The sequence below is a fragment of the Ochlerotatus camptorhynchus genome, unplaced genomic scaffold (assembly GCF_037179485.1).
Source record: "Ochlerotatus camptorhynchus isolate MF236.1 unplaced genomic scaffold, CSIRO-AGI_Acam_v1.1 ptg000383l, whole genome shotgun sequence".
Classification (NCBI taxonomy): domain Eukaryota; kingdom Metazoa; phylum Arthropoda; class Insecta; order Diptera; family Culicidae; genus Ochlerotatus; species Ochlerotatus camptorhynchus.
In genome coordinates, this window is record NW_027040870.1 from 1,874,798 (window position 1) to 1,890,679 (window position 15,882).

The 15,882-nt window shown below is 39.6% G+C and overlaps 1 protein-coding gene across 6 annotated transcripts in view; it reads right to left on the reverse strand.

The window, feature by feature from the left end:
* Positions 1-15,882, reverse strand: part of LOC135710455 (monocarboxylate transporter 2-like) — a 603,423-nt gene that overhangs the window by 28,941 nt on the left and 558,600 nt on the right. Inside the window, exon 1 of one of the 6 annotated variants that reach the window (XM_065233038.1) lies at positions 8,792-9,334. The exons of the other annotated variants lie outside the window; for them this stretch is intronic. Within the exon in view, the coding sequence (XP_065089110.1) occupies positions 8,792-9,254 (463 nt within the window). The 5' untranslated portion in view covers positions 9,255-9,334. Of the gene's footprint in view, positions 1-8,791; positions 9,335-15,882 lie in introns of those variants that run through there. 6 annotated transcript variants of the gene reach the window in all.

A 15,882-nucleotide genomic window follows, 5' to 3' on the forward strand; every position in this document is an offset into this window, starting at 1 on the left:
TGTGTACATCAGATGTCAGCCAGGGTAGTGTACGACGAAAAGAAGAAAGACAAAGCGCTTGCCAAAGAAGATCTCACTGTTCGGACCGCAAGTTTCGAGAGACGTATCCTCACTGCAAAACAAAAACCGGTGTATCTGATTTGACGTATGTGAAAACCGTTCTTGCAAATAGACGAATCATGCAGGGTGCATGTAACAGATTAAAAAAATAGCATTAACTTTTTAATTAGTATTTAATAATCTCATATGAACATTTGTATCCAATGTTTCTAATTTCCTATGTCCATATGTCTTTTTGAAAAGTTATGCTTAACTTCTTCGGAACGCAGAATACATCAAGGCCTTAGCCTGATTGGTGAGGTAAGTAAAGATAACGCCTAAAGGAATGCAACCAATCATAAAACAGCTACTGCGCATATTTTTATTTATTTATTGCCGTCCATCAGATGTAGAACGTTTTGTTACAATTTGTCAAATTTTTTGTCTCATTAATAATAAGTAATAATAATACGTTATAAAATTAGTTACGTTCAGTCATATATCAGTATCACTGAATGATGCTTATTGCAGGAAATGTGCATTCTAAGCTGCAGTCATGTTTTATGGATGTGCAATAATTAGATACAAATTGTGCAAAGAATTTCAATGCAAACGATGCGTGCAACAATTAAGCTCTGAGACACATTCAAAAGATTTAAAATAACGAAAGTCTTTACTAATATAATCTGCTGATGAGCCCTGGAAATGCTTCATGAATAGAATTCATAGGTTTATTGAGGAATTCCTACTTCAAAAACGTTTTCAACCTCGTGAATACGCAAAATAACAAAAAGCTCGTGCTTAGCTGTACACCAATTGGCAAATCACCCTACTGACAACATCTACGGACGCAAGGGTTGAAGTGGATAGGATAAAAAATGCTCTCCGCACGTTCGATGACATTGAAGCAACAGTCATACTTTAAGGCAAATTTAATCGGCAAACTTTTGCCTACACCCGGTTCCAACCCCATTCCATTGACCCAAGCTGCTGCAAAGGACAGCGTCAAATCAAGCATGTGGGGATACTTCGGCTTCGCTTGTCCAGAAAACTATTTTCATCGGCGAAGGCGATAGTTGCTCTTGAGTTAGGGTTTCTTTTGTTATTAAATCCTGTACTCTGGAAGATCCAAAAGTTCCCCGGTCTCTTCTACCTACCTTAACTCTATACATATATGCAACCGTATTGTAGGACGAGTTTCATTTTCGGCGGAAAAGTAACATTCTTTCAGTCCACTCTCTGCCCTTCTACAAATGGGTTCACTTTCAAATGCAGTTAACTTGGAAATCGGAGTGGCGGCATCTAGACGTTCCTCTATCCAAGCGGAATATTCTAGCATTGGGTATCGTAGACTGTGTTCTTGCTCTCTTGGAGTGAATAAATTTTGTAGGTTATGACCCTTTTTTATAAGTGCGCAACTCTTCTGCTCGGATTCCATTGTAAACAATATAATTGTACCATGGTGCATTTCGTTGGAATAATGATTTGGGGTATCTTGAATTTGTTTATTTTGAGAGTTCAGGTTGGATTTAGCTTGAAACGATGATAGCATGTTTGGAGTCATACATTCCCCCCCCCCTCCTTTATTGTTCGGGTCAAATTACTGCGACCAATACATCTTTTGTGTGATGTGTCCGTGTCCTTTGTTTAGGGAGTAGGCTGTGCGTGTATTCGATCCTGACGTTTGTTTTTTCCCTGGAGTTTTTTTATATATCTATAATCGGTTGCTGAACTGGCCATAACCAGGCCCAGGAGACAATTTCTATTTCCTCATTCTAGGTCCGTATTATTTGTCGCTGAGAATCTGTTCCGAAGCCAAGTAGACCCTCCACAAGGCGTCCCATCATTCGTTGAGTCACAGCGTTGAACCTGACTATTGGCCACGAAAAGGCTTGCCAATGCCCATCAAAAATCAATAACATACATCCGAACATTTGTTTATCTCAAATCGACGGAAGATATTCGTTGCGCGTTTTAAGCTTCGTTTAAAATTTGGACTTCTACATCAACATATGTCAGGGAGCCTTCAGGTTCAATTGGCTAAACTTGGTGAGCTCGTTCCATTTTGTAAATTTTTATCTTTTCAAACCAGTATCGTTGGGAGATCACCTTTTTGTGGTGCGTAACTGGTATAAGATCTACCACCAAACCCTAGTCGTAACAACTTCAAACTAAGGAATCAGGATTTTCCAGTAATCAAAGGATCACATTTTAGTCCTTGTTACTTGTTATGACTTGATAATAGTGACAAGACTCGGGTAGTGACCACCGCGCCGTTATGCATTGCTATATTGTATATTTCAAATCAAAATATTGTTTATGTTAATAGATTTCACATAATCCTTTTCCCTTTGTCCTTCTCCTATTCCTTTCCCTCGTCTCTTTTCAGAAAGCGAGTAATGGCACTATAGCCATAAGGCATAAAAGGCTAGGACAAGAGTTAGTGCTCATGCCCCAACCGTCAGAAGAAAATGAAGCATCACTTAACCTTTCTAGCTTTGATGCTTCCAACGACCAACCAATCATATAATTTCCAAAATCGGAACGGACGGTACGAGATGTCCACGTTTCGTCCATTTATTGGATTCTGAAGCATCTTGCCCCTTAAATGCTGCACAGTAGGCCTGGCCGTTTTGATATGTGTGACGCATCTTCGATGTGAAACATATATCAAATAGACAAGAAAAATGATGTAGGTTTATATATCATTTTCCAGGATGCTTTCAAGAACTGGCTGTGTTGGTGTTAGATTAGATAGATTAGATTAGATGTGTCCGTGTCCTTTGTTTAGTGTATGTCGTAGTACCGAAAAGTAATAAGGTATTCGTTTTATATGGGGCTGTGTCATTTCGCCGAAGGACGTTTCGCCAGAATTACCATTTTCAAGAAACTGTTTGAAATGTAAATTGAAAATCTCATCTTGTAAAACATACTTTAGACTTTGTGTGCACTCAAAAATATTTTAATTAAAGCCTTCACAAAATATAAAATTTCTTCAAAATGTCAGAAATTAAAATTCTTAGCTGACAATCCCAACTTAGTTGCAGTGGAATTTTGGGTTTGTGAAGCATTATTATTCACAATTAATCATTTTGTCAAGCTTCTGCATTCATGTTCCATCAGATGTCGCTGCTGTTGTTTGCGGTGACATCTATCGGAAACTACGCACAATATGTTTTCCTATAATTGTTCATAGAGGACACTGAAGTGCAAAACATGTCTGGTACCTCTATATATGCATTTAGATTATTATTCGAAGTCCCTCCTTTTTTACACATTCTGCACACAAAATAGCTCACCCCTCATTGAATATTCTCTCTCAAATTTTAATTTTTGGCTTTCTGGGGACTGGTAATAAAGCAAGTAAAACTGTATGGGGAAAAATCGTTTTTATTTAATTGTAGCTTGTTTAACAATAATTTCCGGGAAAAAAACTAAACGACAAAGTCCTTGACTTTTTTTGACCTGAATATGCACCGAAAGCGAATTATTCCCACTTCTCTCAAATTCTATATGGAGATTTTTTTCACGTCCTACCAGCGGAACAGTGCCATCTCTGAGGAAAATGGCCGGACGATATGATTAATTGAGCACTTTTGGTGTCTTCATCGAAATGGTTAGAGAGCTGTTTCTGTGATAACTCAAATTAAAACTCAAAGACTTTTTTTGACGTAGGACTACGTCTGTGATTTCTATATGGGAATACACTCTGTGAAATTTTTTTTGAAAATTTTGAACGTTAATAACTCAGATGCACCTGGACCAATTCCAATAATTTTATCACCAGTCGATCAGAAATATTCCTATGCATCTGTAAAAATTAAGACTTCATCTTTTTCCCTGATTGCCTGCGAAAAACCGATTTCCCTAACACAGATTTCAAAGTTGAATTCCATCCGGTCTCACCAAACGATGTTTATTCAATCACCGCGATGTGAGTGGTGGTGTTGTGCGGTACACAACGAAAGGCTCCCCGCAAGTAGCTAGCTATCAAGGCTGGTCTCGACCGCTGATAGGATTCAGTTCCGATCACCGTGTGTGGTGGTGTCTTGTCGTTGGCATCAGCAGCAGCAGCAGCAGTGCTTTCCGCACGTGGCGTTGAACATTGTTCTCCAGTACACAACGAAAGGCTGCCTGCAAGGAGCGAGCTGCAGTCCACATGAGCATCCATAGAATGAGGCAGAAGCCGCACCGCTATTGATCGGAATCAATAGCTCTTCGTGGGCTGTGGGCTATCTATGCCAAGCACATCATACTAAAGAGTATAAACAGAGAGAACCCCGCTCAAATTGTCTCAAAATATAAGCTCCTGCTACAGTTAACAAATAACATTTATTAAATAGGACCACGTAGTCCTACGTCACCTTGAGGGTTTTTTGTGATTTCTGTAGGGGGATACACTTTGTGAAAACCGAAAATGGAACATGTAACGAAATTATGAAAGATTTTGAACGTTAATAACTCAGCTGCCCCTGGACCAATTTTATTAATTTTTTTTTCTAATTTTTTCACCAATCGATCAGAAATATTTCTACGCATCGATAGCAATGCCCTCGACTATTGATTTTTTTCCAACAAGAAGCTATTCAAAAAGATGTAAATGCTAAGCATTGTCCAAAAGCGTCGGAATAACTAACAAATCCATCAGTTACTAATTACGTACATGCATATGCTGCTGCTCCCGAACACAGTCATCAGAGAATCGTTTATAGACGAAACATGTCGATGTAGCATTGCTGCTTCCCCAACACTGTCATCAGAGAGTCGTTAGTAGACGAAACAAGTCGAAGTGGCATTTGCCTCCGGTCTTCGGGCGTGTGCGAATAGGAAGGATGCAATTGCGTAACATTTTGCACACGCATCGCCATATTCAGAACCACACGCCCCCAACGACCACACAAAATGCTCTCCAGAGTTGTAATCTTGTAACCAAACTTGGAAGCACGGGTGCAAGTGATTTTGATATATTCTCTTCATCGACTTTCTGTTTAGTTAATAACTCGACGGCAAACACATTCATTGATACGTTTGTTGTTCTGGATGATAGAAGAGGATAGCAGAAATAGTGCGAAATAGGTTAGTGAAGCCAAAAGAGGAAGACGATGAAGAGAATTGACTTCAACCCACCCCTCTGCTTCCCTTAATTCAGTCGTCGTCATAGCAATAAAAATTAGCATTGCACCGCTTTTGGTTCTTGGGTTAAGGCCGGCGCACAATGGATAAGTTTTCGGGTTTTTTGACAGTTAGCCCATGCATTATCTGTCAAAAAACCCGGAAACTTATGCATTGTGCACCAGCCTTTACACTTGCTGGTTGCAATTCTGCTGTTTGTTTATAGAATTTTCAATTATTCGAGCGTGTAACCGACATCCCTTCTTGCTTCTACTCGTTTGATTTAGCGCAGTGTAAGTAATAACTTATCCGAACAGGCATAGAGAAGAATCATGAAGTGAAACAGGATCATAAATTCGCCGAAAAAAATGTAAAGCGTCTTTCTGCTAAAGGCTAAGATTTACCAACTTGTTGAGAGAAGAAGTTTAACGAGAAAAACTAAAAAGGGTGTGGAGCTTTAGCTGGGTGGACACTGATATTCTACCGGCTGTTTCTATACAACGCATAATTTAGTGTTGAATGGTACAGCAGATGAAGTGGATGATAAAATACCCAAAATTGGTGGGGCATGATTTTCTAGCTTTCGAAAAATGATTACTTTTTTAATGTCCGATTGACAAGTGACAGAACCGTTAAAAGAGGAGGAACTTCAGCTGATATGCCCTGAATTGTTGTTTTCGTCCATACAGTAGCTGACCGAAGCTCCTCCTATGTTGGTCGTGTCCAGTGCCGTATTATTTATTGAATCGCATCACAGGCTTTCCCTGTAGTACCTTTGCATCTCTTAGGTGAATAGTTAGTTAGTTATCTTTATTAAGGGGGTATTCCCGATCTTTTTTTTCAAAAAATCAAATTTTTTTTTTCACGTTTTTTTGTACTTTAGACTATATACTTTCATCCCCCCAAGGCGTTTTCCGATCAGCGAATTCGGTGTCCAGGCATAGCTGACTAATGGTAAGAACCCCCAAATGGTTTTAACTAAAGTCAAAACTTTAAACGCGTTTTTCTCGAAACCACATTTTTTTTATCGGGCGAAGATTTTTCTCCGAAACTATAAGAGATATTGACTTGAATCTTTGCGCATTTTGTTCCTTATTAAATTCTTTGGAGCTTCTCCCACTTTCAGCCAAAAATATTAACATTTAACATTGTTTGAAGCACCTTAAAGCTGCAAAAAAGCGGGCTAAAAATCGCCTGTTTTTTCATATGGCCGCCATTTTGTTAATTTGCAAGATTTTTTGCTGCCAACGGGAGAAGCTCCAGAGAATCTTATGCAGATTATTAATTTCATCACGAAATCTGTTTCAGATGAAGCCGTTCCAGAGAAAAGTCTTCGCCCGTCCAGGCGTTTGCGGCGAACAGGGGTCTGTTTGCCGCCATTTTGTGACGTCAATAATATCTTTTTTATGTCGAAAAAAATTTATTTGTAAACTTTAATGTTCAATAAACAAGAATCCCAAAGAGTTAGGCGCATTACTATTCATTTTCCTTAAAAAAAAAATAATTGAAAAACAGGCCGAAAAAGGCAAAAGATTGGGAATACCCCCTTAAGGAGACTTTCAACCGAACGCTGGTTCGTCTCCGGTGGCTCTTAGGTGAATATCATTTCATCGTCATTATTATCTTCAAAATTTTGAAGACGACAACTATGACTCGCCGTTCGAAAGGAATGGGCAACCGTTCGAGAAGAAGCAATCCGCCTGCCATTTCTGGTTCCTGCAATTGCAAGCAGCAAATTGCTGCTCTAATAAAGGGTTTTTTGTACGACCAGAAGCAGAAGGCTAGCAGAACTCGCCAGAGAAAGCGGAGAAACAGCTAACTATTCATGGACCGGAAAATTCAAGTGCAGCTCATTTCTGTTCACCTACCACATCTGAACCGGTTGAATCGCTGATTAAATTAACAACAAACGGCCCTTTACAGGGCCACCAATTTATCTTCAAAAAGAGTGGTTGGCCACCCATATTTTCCAAAAGAGTAATTTCTGAACATGTCATGTTCTTTTATTTATTATGTAAGGCAATGATATGTGATACGATTTAAGATTACGCGATATCCATGCGATGATCTGGAATGAAGATGTTCACCCCTATTCTGTATTTCGTTCGCAACGAAATACAGAATAGGGGTGGTTACTTTGTCTGTAGTTAAATGTTCTTATACTGGATGCTGCAATAAGGATTATGATTGGATTTTATTGATCGAAATCAGCAATGGATTTTTCACACTTCGCTGCGAAACAATTGAATGAAAGTTTTCAATGAAAATCAGTTCGTCTATTTGCAAACTTTGTTTAAAAGCACAGTTGAATTCTTTCTTCATGCAATTTGATTTATAGCTTCGCACCTATTGTATCTTTCACCTCTTCTTATTGTAAGAAATTCAAAGGTTGGCTAAGTGGTTGCGGCAAAGAACAAAGAACTGAGTTTAATATTCAGATCTGCACCAACTTCTGGATATTAGTGCCCCTGAAAACCGAAGTGGAAGAATTTCTTCAATGTAGTCCTTAAATGTATTCATTCAATTATATTATAGGTAGATAAATCATCTAGGGGAAATGGCTCTAATGTTGGCCTATGGATCTAAGATTGGGCCCATCGCTAAAAATCTGCTATTAATCAATTGTATCTAGATGAACGCGTCATTGGGACGGTACTTTGGTTGCTATTGAAAATTTAGTCGATTGCTGAATTTATGTATGGGCCCAAATTAGGGACACTTTCCAAGTAACATTTTTGGTTTTATGAGAGTTCTGTAGACCATGATTTAGACTTGTAGAATGCTATAAAACCGTGATAAAACCTGCCTTGCTACTTGGGTTAGGCCGACATTACATAAATTTCCCCTAGTTCAATATTTTGTAGGTGTAAGTGTCGTCGATACCATCATCATCGTCAAAACTCTTCCCACCTTGTTATAATTTTCATGATCTTGGGCCATGGTATAACATTCTTGGTCTTCATTTCTTTGTTAATCAGAATAATGTAAAGGGGGTTGAATCAGAATTACTAGCAAGCATTAGTAAGGTACCGTATACTTTCTTACATTGCACAGTGGTCCAGTATAGGCTAACTTGTAAATTTCTGTGTATAACTCCCATGCTGAGAAATTAACATTTGAAAAGGGCGTATTTTATAAAGATAATCGTGATTATCGTAAGATATTTAAGAGATATCGATTCACTTTATTCTTATTTTTTCAGGTACACTCTAATTCAATTCTGAAAAATTTCTCTAAAATGAGAACTAAGAGATAGAAAAAATGCTTCTTCGTCAAAATTTCTCGAAATTAACTCAGCTACAACTGTTTTACAAGAACATATGTATGTCTTTATTCCCAAAAGTAATAAAGCTATGTTTTCAATATCGATTAATTTGCGAACCACCCTAATGTTTACAATTACCAAAAATAGAGACTGTGTAAGCCAAAAAACTTCATCCCAGACACCAAACGTCTAAATATTAAAACAAAAGTTCTAGGATAACTTTACTGTAGTTTCCCATCCCGGAACCACTGTGTAATGTTAATATTAATTAGATTCATCAGAGCTTGGTTCCTTCTAAATGTAAAAGCTACTTTCAGAACGCAAGTGCTGAGTTAACCGCATCATTCTAGCATCCCTCATAAACCCACTGCTTACCTGTATCGATGATATTCCCGATATGAAACCTCCGCCGGGTTTCGATCATCAGCACTCCTACCGAGGTCTGCAGCCCATGGGTCAACAAGTGCACCATAATACCAACTACAATAACGATCCATCCCCATCCGCCTTCGGGATAGTAGTGCTGCTTGATCGTACTGGTGCTGGTGTTGGACATACGACTGGACGCTCGCTGGGCACCGCCAGAGGGCACTGCAGTACCCGTAGAAGGATGCGAAGACGTTGCTCCGGGGACAGTTCCATTTCCGGCCGCAGCAATGGCACCCATGGCGGCAGCTGCAGCCAAAGCAATCGGTCCACCCGAAGAGGGACTTTTCCCCTGGCCAGGTGGTGGCGGTGTATTTGGTTCATCGAAAACCAACGAGTGGGCATCAGCACTAGTGGCGACACCGGAGTCTTCATAGGTCGCGTAGTTTTCGTTGTGAAATAGGATTCGCATTATTACGAGTGGTGGGATACTGTTTTGGTTTTCGGCACTTGAGGAACTTTCAACGAAGCGGTTTGCTTATTGGCGCTAGTAGGAAGTGGTACTGTTTTAGATCACATGTTTCGCTATTTAATTTGAACTGCAGTTTTTCTTCTCTAAGTAGATTAAATATGTCAACATGTGTTTTCTCACTTTTACACTGGCTATTAAGAGGAGTGTGGTTGTTGCTTTCTAGTTGATTATACGATGAAAAATTGAAAATACTTTGTTTGAGTTTAGGTACACATATTTCCATCCATTATAACGAACAAAGAAGGCCAGTGAAATTTGATAATGTAGATCGTCTCTGTCAGGACAATTCACAACACGCAGAAGGCTAGGCTTATTTGTCAAAGTATTTATCATTTACGGGCCTGGCTGGGTTTGCGTCTAGACAAAATTCAACTTTTACCGAAGGGTTGTACATGGGATATTGATAAAGTACACCCAATTAATCACTGCTTCACCTTACCTACATAACAGGATGGATGGGATGGCATGGAAGTGTGCGTGCAAACTTTGCGTGATGTCCCTTCTTGCGTGCTATGGTGCTGAAAGGCACGTGTCGGCTGCCGAGGAAAAATTGTATCACATTAATCATATTCAAATTGGCCCCATGTCCGCCCTTTGAGTTCTAATAGTTGATGGGTGCTGATCAATCCTATTTGTTTAGTTTCAGTTGACCCATGGTATTATAGTCATATAAATATTCCCTGCTGTAAATATGCACGTTGGTTGCACGAATATTAAACAAATGTGCTTACCGGAGCAAGGGCGTAGTTAGCTTTCAACACTGAAGGGGCAATTCTTTTGGTCGATGTCGATGTCAATACTGACAGATTCACTGAACAGCCGTTCCTCACGAGGGGCTGTGTTCGTTTTAAATTATAATCAAGCAATAGTGCTACTTCGTCGTAATCGCCCATTTCCGCTCTATCGATCATTAAAGATCAATAATATCAATGATTTCACCGTGCACAAATCAATAATAGGTTTGTTTCGATGCATTAGTTCATTCGCTACAACATTAATCCTATTAGAGCGCATTGTATGAATATTTACGCTCATTGTTCTCAAAACAAAAGAAGCGCTCCATGCTGTAGGACGGAATTGAAACTCGTAGGACGAATTTCGAATCAAGAAGCAGTATAAGATTTTAGAATTTAGAAGTCATTTTTAACAGAAATATTCCATTTTTTGATCAAACCCCTCGTCAAACCCGTTCAAAAAAGAGAGGTAAAGCGTGGGTTGTGCTTAGTAGGACGGAAATGAGATCAAAACCCCTATGGGGTGTTTTGAGTGCTGCGGCCTTTCATCTGAGGAATATTGCGTTGATTTTTTCAGGGAATATGACAGTACTTGAGAACAGGGCAAAATTGCTCTTCTCATTGAATGGATCTGAGGCGTTTGGTTTATTGAAATGAACCAGTTCTGTTGACCACTTCCGCTCTTTCAGAAGATACATTATATTAAGTGCTTTAAGGTGGTAGCATGACGTTTTGAACTAAAATTGATCTTGAATGCCTACGCTTTACTATTACCGAAGACAACAAATCAAGTTGAAAGTTGCCAGTCTTCTTGATATGACGTCTTTGCTATTACTGAAGCACGTTTTGAAAGTTGAATGTTGACAGAACATCAAAGCAACCTGTCAATTTTCCTATTGAAGCAGAATATGGCTCTTCTGTACCAAAACCAGAGCTACATTTTCCTCGTGCGTGCAAAAATGTGCTGCCGAGACTCTCAACAAACCGTCTCCCATCGCAACGAAAACAACATGTGACGAGAGAGAAAGAGACACGCGAGAATAAGATACGAGCGAGAAACAAATGCGACACCCAAAAATCCTGGCGTGCACGAGGCTCGCGCTGATCTCATGTGCCTCATCTCATGTGCTACGATTAATGCTAGAACAGCAGAGCTCTAAGTTCTGGAAGGAACAATTGGAACAATTGAAAAGACCTCAACTCCATTTTCTAAACAAACCTTGTAAGGCCATTTTCTCGCGAACCGAAGTCCGCCAAGGCAAAACAACAGAATGAACAGGTCGGGTTCTCCTCTACCCGATTGTGGTTTAGGATTGTGAATGTAGGTTTCGGTTTCCGAGAAAATTACCTTACAAGGTTTGTTTACAAAATGGAGTTGAGGCCATTTCAATTGTTGGTCTTGATATGTTTGCAGTGCTTTTATTCTTGAAATCCTCTAATAGCCAAAGCCATTCATTTGCCGGTCAATTAGAATATTCTTTGTTTATTTTTTTCCGGTTCAACACTTAAATGTACTTGCATGACTAACATCTTTTGTCACGTTATTTTCAAAATATGTAATGGACAAAAAATCTTCAAAAAGTGTATTGTTTAGAACGGGGATTTGACCGTTGCAAGACGTTTACAAATGTTCAACGTAATTTAACCTTGCATCGGCAACACAACTGGTATGCATTGTTAGAAGGGATGTTACGTAATTTGAATAGATTATATCGGAATGGTACGAATGCAGCAATGTTATGGAAAGTCACTGGGTGGAAGAATTTTATGCAGAACATTTTTTTCTTCAACTCAGATAAGCATGTAGACCAGTGCAGTGGTATATTTACAATTCCAATTATTAAGTCTACCGACCTTTTGTTCCGTTCCTTCAAATCGTTTTCTGGTTGGCACGGTACGATCTAGGTGGCTTCTGAGTCAACTATACATGGACGTCAAGGACCATTGCTCTGCGGGTTTCGATGGCATCTTAATCGCTAAGAAGAAATAACCTCTTCGGTTCGATAATGGGCGACCTTGCCTTTGTATACCAACAGTGAGTATCGGGACCAATTCCACAAAGCGTCACCATCTCGCTACAACAAACGGTTGACCAGAAAGTCGTACAGCCATCGCTACAACCTTCAATAGATCAACCAAACAAATCACCATGTTGCCACCAGAATCGGTGCAGCACCGGAATATGATTCAAAATCTTGTCGCATCCGCTCGCCGGATTGCCAGAGTATATTAAACCATGCATTTGGAAAATACCGTGTTGAAAGTTGATCGATCAATTTGAAAAAAATATGATATTCAAAAACATAAGCACATTCTTAGGTCATCCTTTTTTAGCAACTCTCTCATTCAGATCAGAAGAACATTAGCCAATGCTGGTATTTTAATACTTCTTGGCTGTCTAGGGGGCATATCTGAAAGAATATCTTGTTACTTATATGCATCTTCAGAAAGTTCATTGAGTTTTTTTAAGATTTCTGACAAACCGCTATGAAGTTCCCTAAACTGAAACGAAGATCCCTGAAGTCGTCTATCTCTACGAAATTCCCTGAACTTTTTTCAAAATGCCCTGTACTTCTATGAAGTCTAAGAAATTTCTTGAATTTATGCGGAATTATCTGAACTATTTCGAGTCCATGAGATTTCATCGAAGTTCTCTGAAGTTTTAAAAAAGGTCACTGAATAATAAAGAGGTTCCCTGACATCAAACAATAAACTTCTACGGAGATCCCTTAGCTTGTATAAAGATGCCACTTCTACGAAGTTTTATGAACTTTTCCATGATCTCAGAACTTCAAATAATTTCACTAAATTTAGCTCATGATTTATCTGACATATGTTTGTCTTAATGCATAAAACAAAATATTAAAATAATCCCAAAGAAACATTCAAAATCAGGACAGTGTTCCAGTGAAAATAGTTAGAGGAACATTAGTGTCAAACAAAGCATAAGCGCTATTAATCACATTAGCGACAGCATGAAAAGCCTCATTCAGCCCATACTGTCAATTACGAGCTGCAAGGTGTATGAAATGTCTGCTGTCATATAACTTTTTCAGGTGCGTATAAAAAGAGTCACCGAAGTAGTTCGATGAAACTCTACGAAGTTCACTGAAGTTCGGTTAGCTTCTACAAAGTAAGGTGAACTTAAAAAAATCTACAATTCAAGAAAGTTTCCTGAATCTTTAAAAAGTTCCCTGAAGATCCGCGAAGTTTCTTGAATAACTTCAAAATTCCTTGCAACTAGGATAGCAGTTCGTATCCCGGTGAAGTGACTGTAAGTGCATTGTAAAGCCAGTAGATGCATTGTAGGAGACCGATAAAGCATGCAAAAACGAAGCCCTGCATCCTCGGCAGAAACGGGGTGCGGATCTGTCGAGATTCGATGCGTTTCGAGCAAAAAATATACGAATCCGATTTAGATCTCCATTGCAATATTTGCTTAGTCCTTCAGCTCCGCAGAGCTTTAAAGATATTCAACCTACTAAATAAACATTTTGGAAAACATGGTTTTCGATTCAGATACCGACTGTTGAGTGTGACAAATATGTTGGCTTCATCCCAAAACTTACCATCTAGTTTTCTTACTTCTCATCATATTTTCAGGTTACCATACCCATTAAACTATGTCTACGCAAAAGTTCAATTAATTTTACCAAAACGATCAAAAGTTAGAGCGATTTGAGTGTGTGTGTGTGTGTGGATTTTAAACGGTACACCCTTTACTAGATTGGACCAACACAGCATGTTTTTTTTCTAAATATATTTGAACAGTTCTCAAATTTAAGTACATGTTTGAATTAACTAGTGATGTTATCGGTTACAGCTTGACAGGCTGAAAATACTGCTGGATGAAGTCACTCGAATCAATTTCAATAACGAAGATATTGTTTTAAAGGGCCCTCTGAACTATTGTTTCGCTGCCAGCTGCAAAGTATCTTTTCATAATATAATGGTTTCAATTTGATCCACCAAGCTCAATCGGTTCCAAATCAGGCTGATCAATCTCCCAAATTGCTAATTTGATGGCGAACTCATTCTGCACTGCCTCTTTGAAGTTTATATGGGAATTACTATAAGAAAAGTTGTCCATCGGAGCCCCCCCCCCCCCTTACGTGAAATTTTCCCAGCTAAAACTTTGTTGAAAACCACTTTTCAATTGAATTTCAAGAAAATTAGTTATTAATTAATTTCAAAGTTGATAACTTTCTGGTAGGATTGATCGGCTGCTTTCAGGGCAACACTGCATCTTGCCCTAATGACATAATAGCCTGGATTGTTTGTCCCATTATGTCCTATTATAGCTAATTATCCTAACGTTCAATTTTTCAATTCCCACATAAACTACAAAGGGCCAAGTGCAGAATGAGTTTGCATCCTAATGAGATCAAATTTTGTGAGAATGATCAGGAGCTGATTTGAAATTGTTTGAACTTGGTGGAGCAAAATCAATATTTTGAACGATGAAAATTCCGTGCGCATGGATCGGTAACAAATAACTCCGCCGGTAATTGGTTCGTAATCTTCCGCTTGAAATACTTATATAAAACCGTAATTTCTCAACGCTCAAAAACTGAATACCAACTGATTCAAATCAATCAGCTGTACCAGCAACACGAGAATGTGACATGACTACTCCATCACCAACCAGCCACTTTTAGCATGCACGCAGGACGTAGGTACGCTGCCGATCTCCCTGGAGCTCGCTGAGCTTGACTCATGAGACACAGCACATGTGACACGAATGAGGCACGTAGGAACAAAAAAGAGACGCGAAATAATTAGTCTCGAAATGTACCAGGTGTAGTGTATGTGATATGGTTGATATAAAATAAAAATTAATTTACTTTAATTTCGTGTGAAGTCGTCAAAGTGCATTTGGCAACACTGGGAGTCGACACACATGACATAACTGGACGATTCATACGCGCCGAGAGCAGTTGAGTATGAGCTTCGGAAAGCTCCGAATACACAAATGTGATTCGTGTCATGGAAAACGAAGATCGGCTTCGAGACGACAATGACGACATCAGACATCAGACGAGGGAGATAGAACAAATGATTGTTATGATGCTCTGGGCTAGAAGAGTGCAAAAGGATGGATGACTGGTTCATCGAGCTGATTCAGGCTGGCTAGTTGCTCGTCTCGCATTCTTGTGTCTAATTTTAAAGCGGATGGACGTAGCTGATCAACGCGGGATGGTTTGGCTGGCGTCGTTCCAGTGACAAAAGATCGAGGCTTGCAACCTCGATCTGAGTTCACGACACCAGGCACCTACGATCTGATAGAAAGCGTGTCTCTATCACGCGGGATGGATGCAGATCGTCAAAATCGAAGACATGTAGGATTCAAACTGAATATAGGGAAACTTCCAGCCGTAGAAAAACCTTGGTTTTGTGTATTCAAATCCCCATCCAGCGGACTCCCAGTATACCCGTACGGTGCCACATTCCGTGGTGGATCTTCTCGACGGACGGTGAGGAAAGCAGCAGCCGTGTCATATTCCGTGGCCGACGAACGGTGAGCAGTACGCTTCAGCCAGCTGAGGGTTTCCTTGAGTTTACCTCACGGCCCCAAAGCGATCTGCAATCACAACGCAGTGGTCATCCGGACAGTACTGGGCAGTGGGACACCCAGTAAGGCTCCCTTGGACTTGAGACATCCCACACCTGGCACCACCATTTTGTGAAGGCATCCGACAGGCCTGCCGAAAATCACGACAATAGCAACACAATATATCACGCTTCACGCTCACTCGATTCTACTCATTATTTATTCAACACTAACTCTATCTACTACATCATGTAGTATCGATGTTTCACTACGTATTATAGAT